The 15,954-nt window shown below is 40.1% G+C and overlaps 3 protein-coding genes across 6 annotated transcripts; 2 read left to right on the top strand and 1 right to left on the bottom strand.

Annotated features, from left to right (window-relative positions):
• The first annotated feature begins 169 nt into the window (after positions 1–169).
• Positions 170–7,089, top strand: vmp1 (vacuole membrane protein 1). 3 transcript variants are annotated; one of them, XM_077723492.1, is made up of 12 exons: positions 170–330; positions 761–870; positions 1,152–1,284; positions 1,471–1,561; positions 1,928–2,038; positions 2,824–2,991; positions 3,136–3,267; positions 4,269–4,349; positions 4,444–4,560; positions 5,134–5,195; positions 5,707–5,806; positions 6,108–7,089. In XM_077723492.1, exons 2-12 carry the CDS (start codon positions 792–794, stop codon positions 6,249–6,251), a joined length of 1,218 nt encoding a protein of 405 aa, XP_077579618.1. In that variant the 5' UTR covers positions 170–330; positions 761–791; the 3' UTR covers positions 6,252–7,089. The 3 variants fall into 3 exon arrangements, with proteins under 3 accessions (XP_077579618.1, XP_077579617.1, XP_077579619.1); XM_077723491.1 differs by having other exon boundaries at positions 320–450; XM_077723493.1 differs by lacking the exon at positions 170–330 and adding an exon at positions 532–667.
• Positions 7,090–7,187: 98 nt separating this feature from the next.
• tubd1 (tubulin, delta 1) lies at positions 7,188–10,293 on the bottom strand. Of its 2 annotated transcripts, none has more exons than XM_077723489.1 (8): positions 10,014–10,293; positions 9,482–9,629; positions 9,181–9,397; positions 8,877–9,108; positions 8,377–8,541; positions 8,163–8,291; positions 7,883–8,066; positions 7,188–7,724 (listed from the first exon to the last, which is right to left on the bottom strand). In XM_077723489.1, the coding sequence occupies exons 2-8, from the start codon at positions 9,598–9,600 to the stop codon at positions 7,610–7,612; spliced, it is 1,161 nt and encodes a 386-aa protein (XP_077579615.1). In that variant the 5' UTR covers positions 9,601–9,629; positions 10,014–10,293; the 3' UTR covers positions 7,188–7,609. The 2 variants fall into 2 exon arrangements, with proteins under 2 accessions (XP_077579615.1, XP_077579614.1); XM_077723488.1 differs by having other exon boundaries at positions 9,905–10,280.
• Positions 10,294–10,385: 92 nt separating this feature from the next.
• On the top strand, positions 10,386–15,944 carry rps6kb1b (ribosomal protein S6 kinase b, polypeptide 1b). The gene is made up of 15 exons (XM_077723487.1): positions 10,386–10,573; positions 11,368–11,411; positions 11,487–11,607; positions 11,680–11,748; positions 12,070–12,217; positions 12,446–12,503; positions 12,584–12,684; positions 13,006–13,096; positions 13,175–13,265; positions 13,358–13,465; positions 13,545–13,607; positions 13,969–14,046; positions 14,147–14,254; positions 14,341–14,453; positions 14,914–15,944. Exons 1-15 carry the CDS (start codon positions 10,505–10,507, stop codon positions 15,164–15,166), a joined length of 1,515 nt encoding a protein of 504 aa, XP_077579613.1. The 5' UTR covers positions 10,386–10,504; the 3' UTR covers positions 15,167–15,944.
• Positions 15,945–15,954: the final 10 nt, after the last annotated feature.

A 15,954-nucleotide genomic window follows, 5' to 3' on the forward strand; every position in this document is an offset into this window, starting at 1 on the left:
TCTTTAATGTAAATGGGCTAAGCAAAACCAAAATGTTAATTTACGCTTCCACTGCAGTCTGTTCTGTTGACAAATTTGTCAAACCGCGATTGGATAACGACTAAGAACTGGGGGAACTCTACTGCTTCACATTAAAAGTACAATACTTGCTAGACTCAATGGTCATTGCTCATAAACATTCAGCGTAATCTGCACTGTTCTCTGATGCCAGTTTGTATTCATTTGGCAAGTATCAAACTTATATCAATCTATTTAGTGTCCACAACAAACCATTTTAATTTTTATTCTGACGTCCTGCGTGTGTTTCCGGGTGAAGAAGGCAGGAAATAGGTACGGCTGTCATTCATCGGAATAAATAACCCTTTCTTCTCTCCTTAAAGATCGTGTGATATTTTAGCAAAATTGTGTCATCTGAGAATATAGGAGGGTTTTTCATATCATGAATAAGAGGTTTGTATTGAACTTTGAAGTATATGTTAGGTTGATGAGTTCAGGCTTCCCCGATGGCTAACCGGTTAGCATGTGGGAGGTGAAGAAATGTGGTGCAATCATGTCCTATAATGAAGGCTGCCTTGCTTTAACTAGAGTGGTTATTTTTGGCATCTATTAATGACTGACGCACGCAAAAACTATACCCGTATTTGTTTTCTTTATCTTGAAACACCACGTAAGCAAACATATATATAAGACAGGGATCCGTAGTAAACAGACACAGTAATGGTTGTTGAAACAACAACTTGTCATATTTGCTCCTTCACAGACTTCCCCGGGTGAGTTAGACTTTGACTGACATGGCAGCCAATGGAGATAGCTGTGATAAGACTCAGAGACGCACAGGAATTAAAGAAAAACAGAATGGCAAAGCCACAGGTTGGTTATTATTCCTATTAATGTCTTATCGGAATCACTTCGTTTAATGTCTTTCAAACAAGTCTTTGGTTGTCACGTGACTGTACGTTTATGGCTGCCTACGTCGATTTGGAAGTGATCCAGCAGGTAAGTTTTAGGTTTTGAAAGTCACGAATGACAAGATCGTTTGATCTTATTAACTATGTATTCGGGTTTGACCATGGAACATAGTGTCATAATTGACGTATATGCGAGTAGTATTCCAAATTGTCAGAACGATCGCAGTTATGGTTTGTTTACAGACTCAAGCATAAGAGAGAGGCGACAGCGAGACAAGGAGGAACGTCTGTCTCTTGTGTTATGGAGGAGGCCTGTCACTACACTCCATTATTTCCTACTTGAGACCCTAATCAAGCTGAAGGAGTGGACAATAAAGTAAAATCCTTTGGCTTTCATCTTTTGCCTATTTTTTTTGAATCAAGGAGTTTGTTCAAAATAACTTTTTATGTTTTTTCCAATGTTAATTGCCAGCTGGTTCAGGTTGCCCTGATCTATTGAAAAAAAATGTAATGCCGATAACTAATATTTAATAACATGTATGTTTTTTTTGTGTGTGTACAGGCTTTGGCAAAGGCGAGGCATTGTGTTCTTAGTGTTGCTGTTATGTTGTCTCTTCTCTGCTGCCTACTCCATAGAGGGATCTCATCAAAAAGTAAGGGAGAGTTTTTGCTCAATGGTTAATGATAAGAAGACACTGTGAAACAGTATCATGAGCCTGGCTTTCAGTGACCTTTGATCTCTGGAATTAATGTTGTTTACAAATTCTTTTGTTTGGGGGTCAAAGTTAACAAAGGTTTCTAAAAAGACAACCGCAAATTTTCAAATAAGGTTCTTTTTGAAAGGGTGGTTGTACCTATGGTCGCACAGAAAGTATTACTTCAATTAGAATTTAAAACAGTCACTGTTCGTTCAGTGGTCTTAAGCATCCCCCAGAATAAAATGGAAAACTCCAACTGGTATAATTTCTAACTATATATAAAGTAGAACTATTATGATTTCATTTTTTATTGTACTATAGTATGTCCAATACCTGGAGAAGAGGTTCCTCTGGTGTTCATACTGGGTCGGTCTTGGAATCCTGTCATCTGTTGGCCTTGGGACTGGCCTGCACACCTTCCTCCTCTATCTGGTAAGATTTTCCACTTGTGCTATAATTGGGGGAGAAAGTATGTGAACTTGAAGCAGAATATGAATATATGAAATTGCATCACTTATGAATGAAAGAGTTCTGAAAAATTATTTAATCCTGTCTGAAGAAATGTTTATGGTGGACTGCATAATCTGAAAACGGCTCCTCTGCTACTCTGGTGCAGCTTCAGAGTGAAGAACATGTTGTCATCACCACTGCGTAATTGTACACTGTCTATCTTGTGTCAGCTTGGCCTCAAAAATTTGAAGGTGCCGGCGGTATAATGGAATTGCTGTGAGAAGGCTACAGGTGGGCCTGATCTTATTGAGCGCAGGTGGTAAAGCCTAACAACATATCCTTTCAGGCATTAATAATGATGTAACAACCTGTCAGACACCTTGTGACTCAGCAATTGCCTGTTACTGCCTGTGGGTATGTGATCTGTGTTTGTGAGATATAAAAAGGCCTGTTTATTAAAAATAATAGAAATTGGTATTATACCTCATGATATTAAAGAAAAAAGTAGCCATTATTTGCCAATTACCAAGTCCATTCTTGCCCATGTATGAATGGCTGAATACTAAGATCAAGGGACTTTTTGTGGCTTTAACTGTGTAATAGGTACCAAAGGCTGGCTGTATTGTTTGACTGAAATTTTAGTCAACTTAAAGCTTGTGGAAAAATTGTCCACATGATTGGGTGTAAGCAAACTAGCATACTTTTTTAAGAATGAAAACTGTCTTACAATGTATGTACTCAGACAGTGGATTTTTCTTTTTCCTTAGGGCCCTCATATAGCATCAGTGACACTAGCAGCGTATGAGTGCAACTCGACAGATTTTCCAGAGCCTCCATACCCCGACCAGATTGTATGTCCTCAACTTGTAGGACCTGAGGGAAGTATCTCCCTCTTCTCCATTATGTCAAAGGTCCGACTGGAGGCCTGCATGTGGGTAAGTGGACCATTTTTTTTAATAATCTTAACTAGTTGAGTAGTGCAGTATTTTTACTTCATCAGAAAGTGACTCATTCTTACACAGATATAAAGTGTGTTCTTCAGAAAGCATCAGCTCATATAATTCTTTGTAATTGTTTAGGGTGCTGGCACTGCCATTGGAGAGTTGCCTCCATATTTCATGGCCAGAGCAGCACGTCAGTCTGGGACTGATCCTGAAGATGAAGAATATGAGGAGTTTGAGGAGATGCTGGAGCAGGCTGAGAATGCACAAGTTAGTTGCCCCCCAGACATTTGTTGTGCTATTAACCATAGAAAGTTTAAACAATGGGAACATGGAAAGTGTTGGGGTTGCCTATTACATCAATATGAATATATGCGCTTTGATATAGTTCTGGTAGAATCATTTGAAGACCTTTGAAAGTTCCAATCTGTGCATCATCGGATGTTAGAGCCTTTAAAGAAACACACGCACGAGCAGACTTTTCATTAGACTTCATCAACGTATACTTCTTAGATCTGCTATGAAAGTTGATAGCTTTCATATCACATCCTTTGTCTTTTGTATTTGTTCTTCACAATATACATGCAACTTCCAGAAAAATGGGTAGCTGTGTGACCTCACAATGCCAAATGACTAAAAAGCAACTTTCCAGCGATTGGTCCTTTTTATTGCCACGTGACTTCACTGAAGCCCCTCCCTCCTCACGCTTCCAGTAAACGGTTTTGTGTGCGCGTGAGTCACGCTGAGCACTGCTCCCCCTTTAATCATCCAGGGGCTTTGTGCTGTCTGCGTCCCTCCCGCCCGTCGCCCCATTTTCACGGGTCTCTAATTTGAATGACAGACAGCTCTGTCAGGAAGCAGGTTCACATGACTGGACGCTGCTGAGATCAGATACTGAGTCAGCGAGACGGTAATTGGAGAAACCTGGTGTGCCGTATATTGTAACAATCGCCAGCATCTTATCGCTCCTCGCTTGGGCACAGCTGATTGGTATCATAGGCACATAACTGAGACTTCCCTCTATATTCTATACATTGAGTAGATTCCATATTATTTTCCTTGTAGCATACAAGGGTTATATTGTCATTGATGGTGGTTATCAAGTATAATATTATCAATTTATTTGATAATTTCCTTCAAAATGAATGACACTATTCCTTGATATTCATCTGGCTGGAGACAAACATGAAAAAGGTCTAATTATTTGTGATTTATTATTGTGATATTTAACATATATGAACTTTATCAAACATTTGTCTTTTCTCATCTAGGATTTTGTCACCAGAGCAAAAATGGGAGTCCAACACATGGTCCAAAAAGTGGGATTCTTTGGCATTTTGGCTTGTGCTTCGGTAGTTAACTTTGCTTTTAAGATGTATCTTTTGTTGTGATAATTACATTTGTGTGATTGTTTCTTTAACTATATGATTTGTGTATCCTTTTAAGATCCCAAATCCACTTTTTGACCTGGCGGGAATCACCTGTGGGCATTTTCTTGTTCCCTTTTGGACTTTCTTTGGTGCAACTCTTATTGGTAAAGCCATCATCAAGATGCACATACAGGTCAGTATTGACTTAACATCATAAGTGACTAATATGATCCATGTCTGAGCAAGTTTGTGTAAGCGAATGAGATAGTGTTATACCTTTCCATCCCTGGGTGGTATCTACCAGTGACCTCACCATCGCAAATTTCAAACAAAGGGGTCCTGTCATACAGTAGGGGGTCTTTAGGGGATGTGAAGTGAACATTACTGGAGAAAGTTTAGCCCTATAAAATGTCTTCAACTCCTTGAGGCTTTATTTATTTGTACTGTACATATGGGTATGCTTTGAACATGCTGGATTTCCTGTCTGGAATTGCCCAGGAGGTCCATGTGTCATAGACTAAAATGCTGATCATTTTCATCACTGGGGAAAAAAAGTGTCTTTTGCCCTGCACAATGTTAACCAAAAAAAAAGGTCCTTCCAGCATTCAATTGAACATATTGTCTAATGTCTGTCATCTTTATATTTTGTAATTGTTGGAGAATGGTACCTGTGTATCAGCCTTGGTTGGATGTTCTTCAGCAAATGCAGGCGTGTAGCATAATCCCTTGTTTTACACCTTTTGTTCTCTTTGTCATCTGTCAACAGAAGCTGTTTGTCATAATCACCTTCAGCAAGCACATCGTGGAGCAAATGGTGTCTCTCATTGGGTAAGTGGCTTAATTTGACATCAGTCGAATTCTCTTATGGTAAGAAAAGACATTTTTACGAAAGCTTTGATAAAATTTGTAATGATGTTAAAAAAAAACAACTTTCTAAGCACAGAAATCATGAGCCCATTGTCCTTTTCCTTACCCCCTGGTGAGATTCTGAGCCCTGCCTAATAAGGTTGCAAGTACGCCCTTATTAGATGTATTTGCACCCAGATGGTGGTCAGGGTGATGACATCATACGGAGTCACTTCCCAGTTGAAGGGGCTGACACAATTGCCTGTGGAGAGCGTAGGAATATAAAAAGGAGGGCTGAGGATCAAATGCTTCAGTTGCCTCTCCACCTGCTGAGGCACTCACATGCAGGCTGGCTGCTCTAAGGATCTCCTTGATTTTTAAAAAGAAAGTCTTTGTGTTCACACTGTGGACAGTTGGGGCTCCACTTAAATATATCATGGGGTAAGTATAAAAATGTAATCCTGGTCTGTTTTTTTCTTGTTGTGTTTGCCAGGTCTATACCCAAAGTAGGACCATCACTTCAGAAGCCTTTTAGTCATTACCTGGAAGCACAAAGGAACAAGTTGCATCGTGGAGAAGGAAAAAAATCATCTGTAAGTAGTACTATTAATTTCATTTTAGAATTGCTTTTGTTTTTAACTCTTCTTGGATTGATTAATTTGTCCAATCAAGACTTTGGGACACATATTTTTTTTAGTAAAACTAATGAAATATAGGCTATTTTCACCATTCAAAATATAGCCCTTAACAACAACTTTTTAGATTAAACAAAAGTACCCATATATAAATCTATAGAAACAATAAATACCTCACTAATACTCTTCATCCCCATTTTATCATAAATGGCTAATACTAAAATATACAAAGGATTAAAAACTAACTGTTTTTTTCCAGGATGAAAACTGGCTATCTTGGCTGTTTGAGAAGCTGGTGCTGGTCATGGTCTGTTATTTTGTCATCTCCATTGTGAACTCAATGGCTCAGAGTTACGCCAAGCGTCTGCAGCAGCAAAGGCACCTCGTTGAGAAGACCAAGTGATGACAGGCCAAGTAGTACAAACAACCTAAAAGTGACTGCGCATCTGCTGCTGAGCCTGTGCCCCGTGCCCAATCATAAGTCGCCGACAAACCTCACCCTCCACGCTCAGAGGCTAAGCGTTCCAAAGCAGGCTATCCTTGGTATGTACGCGTCCGCTTTTAAAAAGTTTGTCTCCATTGTCCACAGTTTGTCACATTTTGTCTCAATTCTCATGGTGTGCAAAGCGCTTCTTTATGCGGTCAATTCATTGTCTTCTGTTCTAATGATTCCATTTCTTTTGACCTCGCGAGTGATGCAGCGGTTCAATGATGTCTTCTTCTGTGCGTGGGCACTGCCTATCAGACGCGATGCCTTATGCAAAAGTTGGGAATGCCGCAACTTCCCTTGAAAATATTTGATTTATTTAATTTTGTAACAATGTTTCAATGGGTTTAAATTTGTTTGTTTGTTTGTACTGTGTGCTGAAGGGTAACTGCCTCTTAGATGGCTTCTCCTTTCAGGGTTGGGATATTTTCATGGTTTTGATCTCTCTGACATTATTTTATTTTGAACCTGGACTTATCCATGACCCTCCATACACTCAAAAGAAGGAAAAAGCAATATTAATGTAAATTCTGTTGTAGATGGTTTGCACATTGTGTAGGTATCCAATCGTGGTGGACATTATGCATAGATGTATTTCTATTCTAACAGTATGTGGGCACGAGTCACATCAATTCCAACAGTATGTGACATCATTTGTAGTGACTCTGTACTTTAAGGCAACTAGTCCCATTTCTAATTCTGTACTAAGAGAGTGGACCTTGGATTGGATCATATATAAACACATTAATGAGGACACTTGTATCCATTTTTGAGTCATTTTAGTTTACTTGTAGTGCTGTATATCTCACTAAGAAAAGACGTCTTCCAGGTAAGTGAACAACTTACCACAAATACTCACAGTTGAATTTTTATTGGTGTGTACTGAATCATTTCATGTTAGCCTCCAAGTTGTGGTTCTTGTTTCAGCCTGGCAGTTTGCATTGGATCATCTCTTTTCCGCCTCTTCAGATAGCTTATCAGACTGGTGTTGGCTGTTATGTCTTGCATGGCAACAGTGGTCTGTAAGCTCACTGAAGTTGTGGGTCCTCAGCCACTATTAACTCACGCGGCACTTGGAATGATGGTCTTTTTTTCCATCAATCTGTGTTTGAAAAATGTTATCTTGTGGAATTAATGAGCAATAAATTCATGAAAATTATTAAATGTGTAGTGCTGTTCTTGAAGATGTCAATTGTATGGTCCACAAATTGTACAAGTGAGAAAAATAAGTCATGGAATAATTTAGTTCTCAAGGTATAATACAATTGTCCGTTTTATCTATTACAGCCCAGTTGGCTGTAACAAGAAATGATTTGTTCTGCAAATGCAATGTTTTCGAGAAAATCCTCTTCTGAGATCCCATAGCTTGTGTATTGATGAACATAAGCCCTGAAACAACATAAAATGGGGATAACTGTCAAAAGACATTTAATTTCTCAGTAACATCTCACAATTATTCTAAACTATTGTATTTTTAAGGATTAACTGGCTCAGATAATGAATGAAAAAAATGCAACATACAATATAGAATCTCAAAGTAAACTTACTTTGCAGCAAACATATTCCAAGCTTTTCTCACTGTGTTGTCCAATGGTTCAATCAAAGCTTGACTGTTGCTGACGAGCATGGCCATTTTTTCATACTTGTTATAATGCACAGGACATTTCCACACGTTGAAAGCATCTTTCTGTGATTGCCATGAGGTGTAAAGTGCTGGTTCGCTGAAATCTCCTATTGTAGTAGAATTTTTATACACAAGTTTAGTCATACAAATAGATAGCTGCTGCTGTTAAACATGTATATATTCACAAATATAGTTTCTGTAACCTGTGTCGGCAGTGAAAACATCTTTGCCTCTCAGTATGAGTAGATTGGCCAAGGAAGTGTTGACATTGGATCCTGTCAGACTTTGTGTCCTCCCTGAGACGGCCAATGGACGCACCTGCCAGTCAATACCTGCCAACATTAATGCTGCCAACTGTTACTATTGAACTGTGGAAAACAATTATTGACTTCTCATAGGACTATACAATATACTTGCCTTCCTCCATCTTGTTGTTAGAGATGAGCATCTGTCGCAAATGCTTGATCAGAGGTGTCCATTTGAAAGTGGTGTATGGAATTAATGAACTCTGCATCTGAGGTACTGTACTCATGCTGAGTAGCTTGTATTCAGGGTGGCATGTGAGGGCACTTACAAAGTCTCCTGTGGGGGGAGCAATATCAACATGTAATAAATTGATATCTGGTGAGTAGTAATCCAAAAAAAGATAATTTAGCAACTCAATAAGAACTCTATTCAATACTATCCCTCCATTCTTCAAGTGTTTTTATGCGAGCAGCATTAAAAGATTATGTTCTATTTATGCACTATACGCTCAAAATAAATGAAAGAGGATGAATACCGAAAGACGTCTTAAGTTAGGACAGCGTTTTGGGGTAACTATTTTACAACTAGGCCTAAAAAATAAATCTAAAACGATGACTAATGCGTCAACTAATCCGATACTGAGAATTATGCAGTGTGCGGGCCTCTCTCACCCATAAAATTCCTGCTGTAGTATCCATCTGAGTCACCAGTGAGCACTGGCTGAAGGACAGCACCCAGCTGATGAGCAATCACCTTGTTGATATCGGCGATGGAGATGTCTCTTATATGAAGCAGATGCTTACAGATCTTGTGTACCGTGTCATTCTCATGAACCAAGATGCCATCTGACAACTGGTAAAGGTGAGCCAGCGTCAACACCGAGTTGTAGTTTTGGACAATCACCTGAGATCAATACGAATCAATACATTATTAACAATTGCATTTTTAACACGTGCTGACAGAAGGTCCTCCCACCTCGCCAGCTGTGTACGGCCAGGTGAGATGATTGACAATGAAAGATTTGGGGTAGATGTCCCGCAAACACTGAGTGACGTAGGTGCCCACTCCAGAGCCCGTCCCACCCGCAACACTCATAATAGGCATAAAACCACTCAGTCGGTCACAGCGTTCCACCTCTCGTCTAATGATGTCTTCCACTGGTTCTCTGTGTTGGGGCCCATGGACGAGGTACCTGGAGACAAGTCAACCCCATGTTTGTTGAAATGAAAATTGCACTGAAAAGAAGGTAATTGCACTGAAAAGAAGGTGACCTCACCCATTTGCCCAGTTGTTGCCACTTCCCTGCCTTTGTTTGAAACTTGACGCATCGTCATATTTCCATTTCCCGGATTTTGCTGTTTTGATGAAATTCTGCTTGATGACTTTTGCCTCCATGTCGATCAACACTGCCCTGGCAACAAGATCTAAATCAGGAAAAACAAACGAATAGTTAATGACCAATTGAGTAGCATGTTAAAAGCCAAAAAAAACTGTCGGAATGAGGTAATGTCATAGGGATGTCCTGCTGCTGACTTTGTTCGGTTCAGAGCTTGTCGATACACCAAAAACAATCGCATCGGGCGGCGCTGGCAATGTAATGGATTGGGAAATCACTACTATAGATACTGTGACTGGGATGTCTACATTCTAGAACTGTTTGTGAAACAAGTAGTGACAGACAATTGCAAATCTGTGTTACCTCCATCTTTAGTTTGGTGGAAGAAGCGCTCATAGCAGGCAGTCGTGTATGTTTTCCTTTGGCCCCCCTGTGCGTCATTGTAAAGGCTGTCAAACAAATCCAGACCCACCTGATTGCCACACTGACCCAACTGGACAGTCACCAACGACATTTTTTCCCCAGATTAGATATGATCACTCCTTCCCTTACATGTGGGGAATGAGTTATACTGCACAGCGGTCAGTCATTTATTAAACGTAAATGAAACTTTTAATTCCTGCCGCCTTGACACCGGATTTCCAGTGCGCAACAGAGGATATCCGGTGCGCAATTGTTGATTTTCTAAATACTCCCAAGGGCTGAATCAAAACATATGCCCCTACAAAATGTGAAGATTGGATTTATATATAAAAATATATATAAATATAAGTATATGTCTTTAGTTTTGGCATGATTCTACCCACCTCCATGGAAAACAGTTGGGTTACCGCCCCTTTGAATCTGAACCACAATGCGCATGTTCAGTGTAGTAGCCGGTCATGGCGGCGGTGTGTGGTTGTCCATGAGGTGGGGACGTAATTCTTGCCGTCTGTGACAGAGCGAAGCGATCGCGGCACTGCCATGGCCGGAGTGTTTGACATTGATTTGGACCAGCCGGAGCAAAATGTCTCCGATGATGAGACTGATGAGGTATTTAACCAAAGCGATTGCGCAAAATCGCTTGTCTTGTCACAGCGTAAACTCTTTCTGCACAGTAGTAGGTAGTGAAGTAGCTATTAGCCGCTTAGCCTACTTGTCCGCCCGTCTGCCATCCAGCCACCGCGGGCCTACTTACGCCCTGGTAGCGTTAGCACAGGCTATTATGTACTCCACTTTTTCCTTGCACTTCTTTAAGAGCTATCATATTAATTTACGTTTATTCAGCCAGATCGCAGCAGTCAAGTGCAACGCTGTCATGTTTAAATGCCATCGCTGTCATGTAGGAATTGTGCAAGCACAGCCTTACTTGGCTGCTGGCCATTTGTGATAAATGTGTCTCAGTGTGCAACAGTTTATTTTGGCTTTACAGTGACAAGTGGTTCTGTGTGTGGAGTTCGAGCTAGAAGTGCAAAAAATAAAAAAAATGCAATTGCTTACGATGCACTATGTCCCAGAGATCTCATAGTGTATTGTTGTTGTTCCTAGTTGTAAGGAAATGACAAAGTTTTTGTCTGATTTAATAGCAATGTTTTCCTTTTTCTTTGTATTGATGTTGAGATTTGAGCTATTGCTACACATCTTACCTCACTTGTGGATCAACAGTTCATATTTATCATGTGAGGAGGAACACCACAATAAAGTGATATTGTATTAAGCTTTAAACGCCGGCCTTGCCTTATGTTGTGTTTATTAAGATCACATTTTTTTGTGTAGTGCATGAAACTTGGGAATTGTAGGAAGTCATGGAAAAATATTTTGACATCAACTTTTGCATTTACTTCTAGGCACAAATCAATGACATCATGGACCAGTGCAGTGGATTTGAATTGTGAGTATTGAATGTCATCAGAGATTATATATGTGGCTGAAACATGTTTTTTTTTTTTGGGCCGTTTCTTTGCAGCAACATGGAAGGTTGTGAGAAGATCGAGATATCTGAAGACAATGTCAATCAGGGGACGGAGAATATTAGACCGGAGTGTTTTGAATTGCTAAGAGTTCTGGGTAAAGGTGGTTATGGGAAGGTATGTGTTTTTAAGCACAAACACTTCCAAATTTTATTACCGAGTTTATGAAGAACTATTCCTTTTTTGCAGGTTTTTCAAGTTCGAAAAGTCGTCGGTGCTGCTTCAGGCAAAATATTTGCTATGAAAGTCTTAAAAAAGGTATGCTTTAGTCTCTTTTTTTGTGTAACAACATGCACATTATCTCTGCGTCCGTTAATTTTCACAATAATAATAAAAAAATGTCGACCACAATAATATGATAAACAAAACATCGGTCGAGTAACTTATAAAAAAAACAAGGATCAACATTGGATCTGCCACCTACGTTAGCAATTATTAACAAATGTCATTATCCATATGGCGATGGATCAATGACTCAGCTCACCACACACCTTTTCATTTTTCTGGTCCAGCGATCAAACAGTTTTATGAAGTTGTAAAAAGCTTCATGTTTTATGGTCAATGTTGGATGTGTGACAGGCAATGATTGTACGCAATGCTAAAGACACAGCCCACACCAAAGCAGAAAGGAACATCTTGGAGGAGGTGAAGCATCCCTTCATCGTCGATCTCATCTACGCTTTTCAGACAGGCGGGAAGCTGTACCTCATCCTGGAGTACCTGAGTGGTCAGTGCAAAATTCGGCATCCCTGACACACACAATGTAGTGACGATGTGTACAAGAGCTAGCCAGACTCGTGTTAATTAGGCTTCTGCAATTAACAAAATACGGTACATTGAAAATAGACTTTTGTGGTGGAAAATCCGTTAAGTTGTTTTTTTTGTCTGGAGAAGGGTATAACACTTTCTTATAAGGTGTATATTTACTTGTATTTTTAATGTGTTTTGCTTGCAGGTGGAGAACTGTTCATGCAGCTGGAGAGGGAAGGCATATTCATGGAAGACACGGCGTGGTGAGAAAAAGAAAAAAAAATGTTTGAAAGGGCATTTATGACATGAAAAGTGCCAATGAGAAAATTGTCTCGTCCTGAAGTTTTTACCTAGCAGAAATCTCCATGGCTCTGGGTCACCTTCACCAAAAAGGCATCATCTATAGAGACCTAAAACCAGAGAACATCATGTTAAACAATCAAGGTATGTGTTAACTTAACTACATTGGCTAGATGAAAAAAAAAACTCTGGACTATGCACTGTAAAATAAGTCTTTTCCAATTTTGAATGGGCCAAGAAAGAAAAAAAAATCACAAAGTATGAAGATTGAACATAATGACCTTGTTATAGTTTACTATTAAATATACAGCTGAATTATTGAGACAGAGCAGAACCAAGACAGTTGAACAGTCATTTTTTAAAGTGTTGTTTTGCATTATACAATATCACAACTTTTGGAACATAAAGCTGAAAATATTTTTTTTTTTCGAAATCCTATTATCGAGACTTTTATGTGCCTTCCAGGCCACGTCAAGTTAACCGATTTCGGACTGTGCAAGGAGTCGATTCACGACGGTACAGTCACCCACACTTTCTGCGGTACCATTGAATACATGTAAGTCGATCTTCCCTTCTCAATGCCAATATCCCATTGTTTTTTTTAATGACATACCATGCCCTCTCATTGATACAGGGCACCAGAGATCCTAATGCGAAGTGGACATAACAGAGCTGTAGACTGGTGGAGTCTGGGTGCTCTGATGTATGACATGCTCACTGGGGCGGTTAGTATGGCACAAGAATTTCTTCTCTCCCGACCCATCATTCCAAATCCTAATGGAGTGTTGCAGTGATTGTTTTTTCATCTTGTTTCTAGCCGCCATTCACTGGTGAAAACCGAAAAAAGACTATTGACAAAATCTTGAAGTGCAAACTCAGCCTCCCGCCCTACCTCACACAGGAAGCTAGAGACCTCTTGAAACGGGTAGGTCTTTTCAACCTAAGTGACTTTTTAATGTTAACCTTTCGATATCGTATCCTGATTCATTTAAATGTGCATGCAGTTGCTGAAAAGAAATGCTTCATCGCGATTGGGTGCCGGTGCCGCGGATGCCACGGAGGTGCAGGTGAGCATACACTTTAAACTACAAGACCTGGAAATAAACCTTAACATATGGTTCATTGTTATGGAAAGTACAATCGTTATAGTTTGCTCAGTGGTTATCATGAGGAAATGTTCTCTAGACATATCCCCCTTTTCCTTGAGTTCGCTCTGAAAGGAATAAATCAATTCCAACTCTAATGTTACACAAGACAGCGTAAAAAGGGCTAAAGTTAGCGTTTTATTGATTTAACATTTTCATTACACTTGCATGATCTTTAACAATGCTGAGGTTGTTTTCAGCATCATTGGGTTTTATTATACAGTATTTCGGTGAATACACAAAGCATTACAAGCCATTCTTTTGCCTCATTGTCATCCCACAGGCACATCCCTTCTTCCGACACATTAACTGGGAGGATTTGCTGGCTCGTAAAGTAGAGCCTCCTTTCAAACCTTTCCTGGTGAGCAAAGAAAAGCATCACATTTGGCACTCGCGTGTCAAGCCATGACTGCTTTTATGCTTGTTTTTTGTAATCCAATCATCTCCCTTCGACTTTGTAGCAATCCGCTGAAGACGTGAGTCAATTTGATTCTAAATTCACCAGTCAGACGCCAGTAGACAGCCCTGATGACTCGACACTTAGTGAAAGTGCCAATCAAGCTTTCCTGGTAACTTCTGCTCATTGCACTCATTAGTCTTGAATGGAAATCATTCCGTGTGCCTCCCTCTGACAGCCCCTGTACTTCTCACATAGGGGTTTACGTATGTGGCGCCTTCGGTCCTGGAAAATATCAAGGAGAAGTTCTCCTTTGAGCCAAAAATCCGCTCACCTCGGCGATTTATCGGCAGCCCAAGAACGCCTCTCAGGTAATTCACCTGTTTGCTAGTGCTAGTCAAGAATTGGCAGCAGATATAAAAGATTGTGATCTTTTTTTTTTTAACCGCAAACCTGCTAATACATCTTAACCTCATTTTGTAACTTGTACCCAACGTGTGGATGCATGCAGTATTGTCACTATGTGAGAACAGTAATATAATAATCTTACAGCTGATGTATAAATTCCTCATGAAGACTGAACTGTACATATTGTTTTCTGTTTGCCTGTCGTGTCTTCTTGATTGTTTGATTTAGTTGGTGGGTTATGGGATTCATAGCATTATATTTTCCCCCTTAAATTATTTTTAAAAATATCAGAATTCCATACATTAATAATTAAGTTGGGTTTTTTACCCCCAAAATAACTTTATTACATAATGACATTATTTTGAGTCACTTTTCAGCCCTGATTTAGCTTATCTGAGAATTTCCTTATTCCTTCTCTTTCAGCCCAGTCAAATTTTCAGGAGACTGTTGGCCACGGAGTGTCCTGCTCCCCAGCGGAGGTCCCAACATCCTCCAGTCTCCTCAGGACCAGGCCATGGAAGTCTCCACCCCAGAGCATATGGACGTGACCAGCAACTCTGAAGCCTCCGCCCCTCTTCCAATTCGCCAGCCCACCGGGCTTAACCTGGCTCAGATGAAGCAGCAAGCGTACCCCGTGGTGGCGAAGCGGCCCGAGCATTTGCGTATGAACCTATGACCCGGCTCGCCGCCTCCAAATTTTTTGACTTTTTTCCTTATGTTGATATTTTTAAAGAAGCAAAGCAAAAAGGCTACAGACAATGCCAATCTCGCAAATCTTGCCCTTCCCACCCCCCCACACTACGTGCTGTCAAAGGCCGGCAGTGGAACGCTGGACCGGGATGCCAGCGTGCCTTTGGTTTCATTTAGTCAGTGTTACTGTCTCGCAAATTACTCCTCACAACATTTGAGACCCTACCACCAAATCCATAGCCTGGAGATGTTCAGAGGAGCCAAACAAGAGAGGTTTGTATAAAGTCCACTGTCCCAGAAGACTCAATGAATCCCAAGAAGTCACTCATGTTGCTTGGAGACAAATAATTCCAGGTTCAATGACAAAAGAAATTAGGTTTTGGAGGTATTGGGGGCTTTAGCTTTCACCTAATGTGCTATGCATAAATTATGAATCAGAAGGCTTAAATTAAACATGCCGCTTGGATGAACTTTTTGTATTTGGGGTACATCATACGTAATGTATGCTTGAAGGCCCAAAGTGAATCTTCCATCCCCCACTGTGACTTCTAATATGATTATTATCACTCTATAATCATTGCAAAACAGCCCCCTGTTATCGCTGCCCCTCATAAGCACCAGTTGATCTGGGTTGATCAGTTTAATGCTCTCAAAAAGAAAAAAAAACACAACTGGGCTTCATTATTAGCATCGAGTGCACTTGTTTGAAAGGACATTTTAAAAATTCCTGCTTAAAGGAATTATAATAAAACGTGAAAACATTGTCTTCTGTGT

Source organism: Stigmatopora nigra, chromosome 8, assembly GCF_051989575.1.
Source record: "Stigmatopora nigra isolate UIUO_SnigA chromosome 8, RoL_Snig_1.1, whole genome shotgun sequence".
Taxonomy (NCBI): domain Eukaryota; kingdom Metazoa; phylum Chordata; class Actinopteri; order Syngnathiformes; family Syngnathidae; genus Stigmatopora; species Stigmatopora nigra.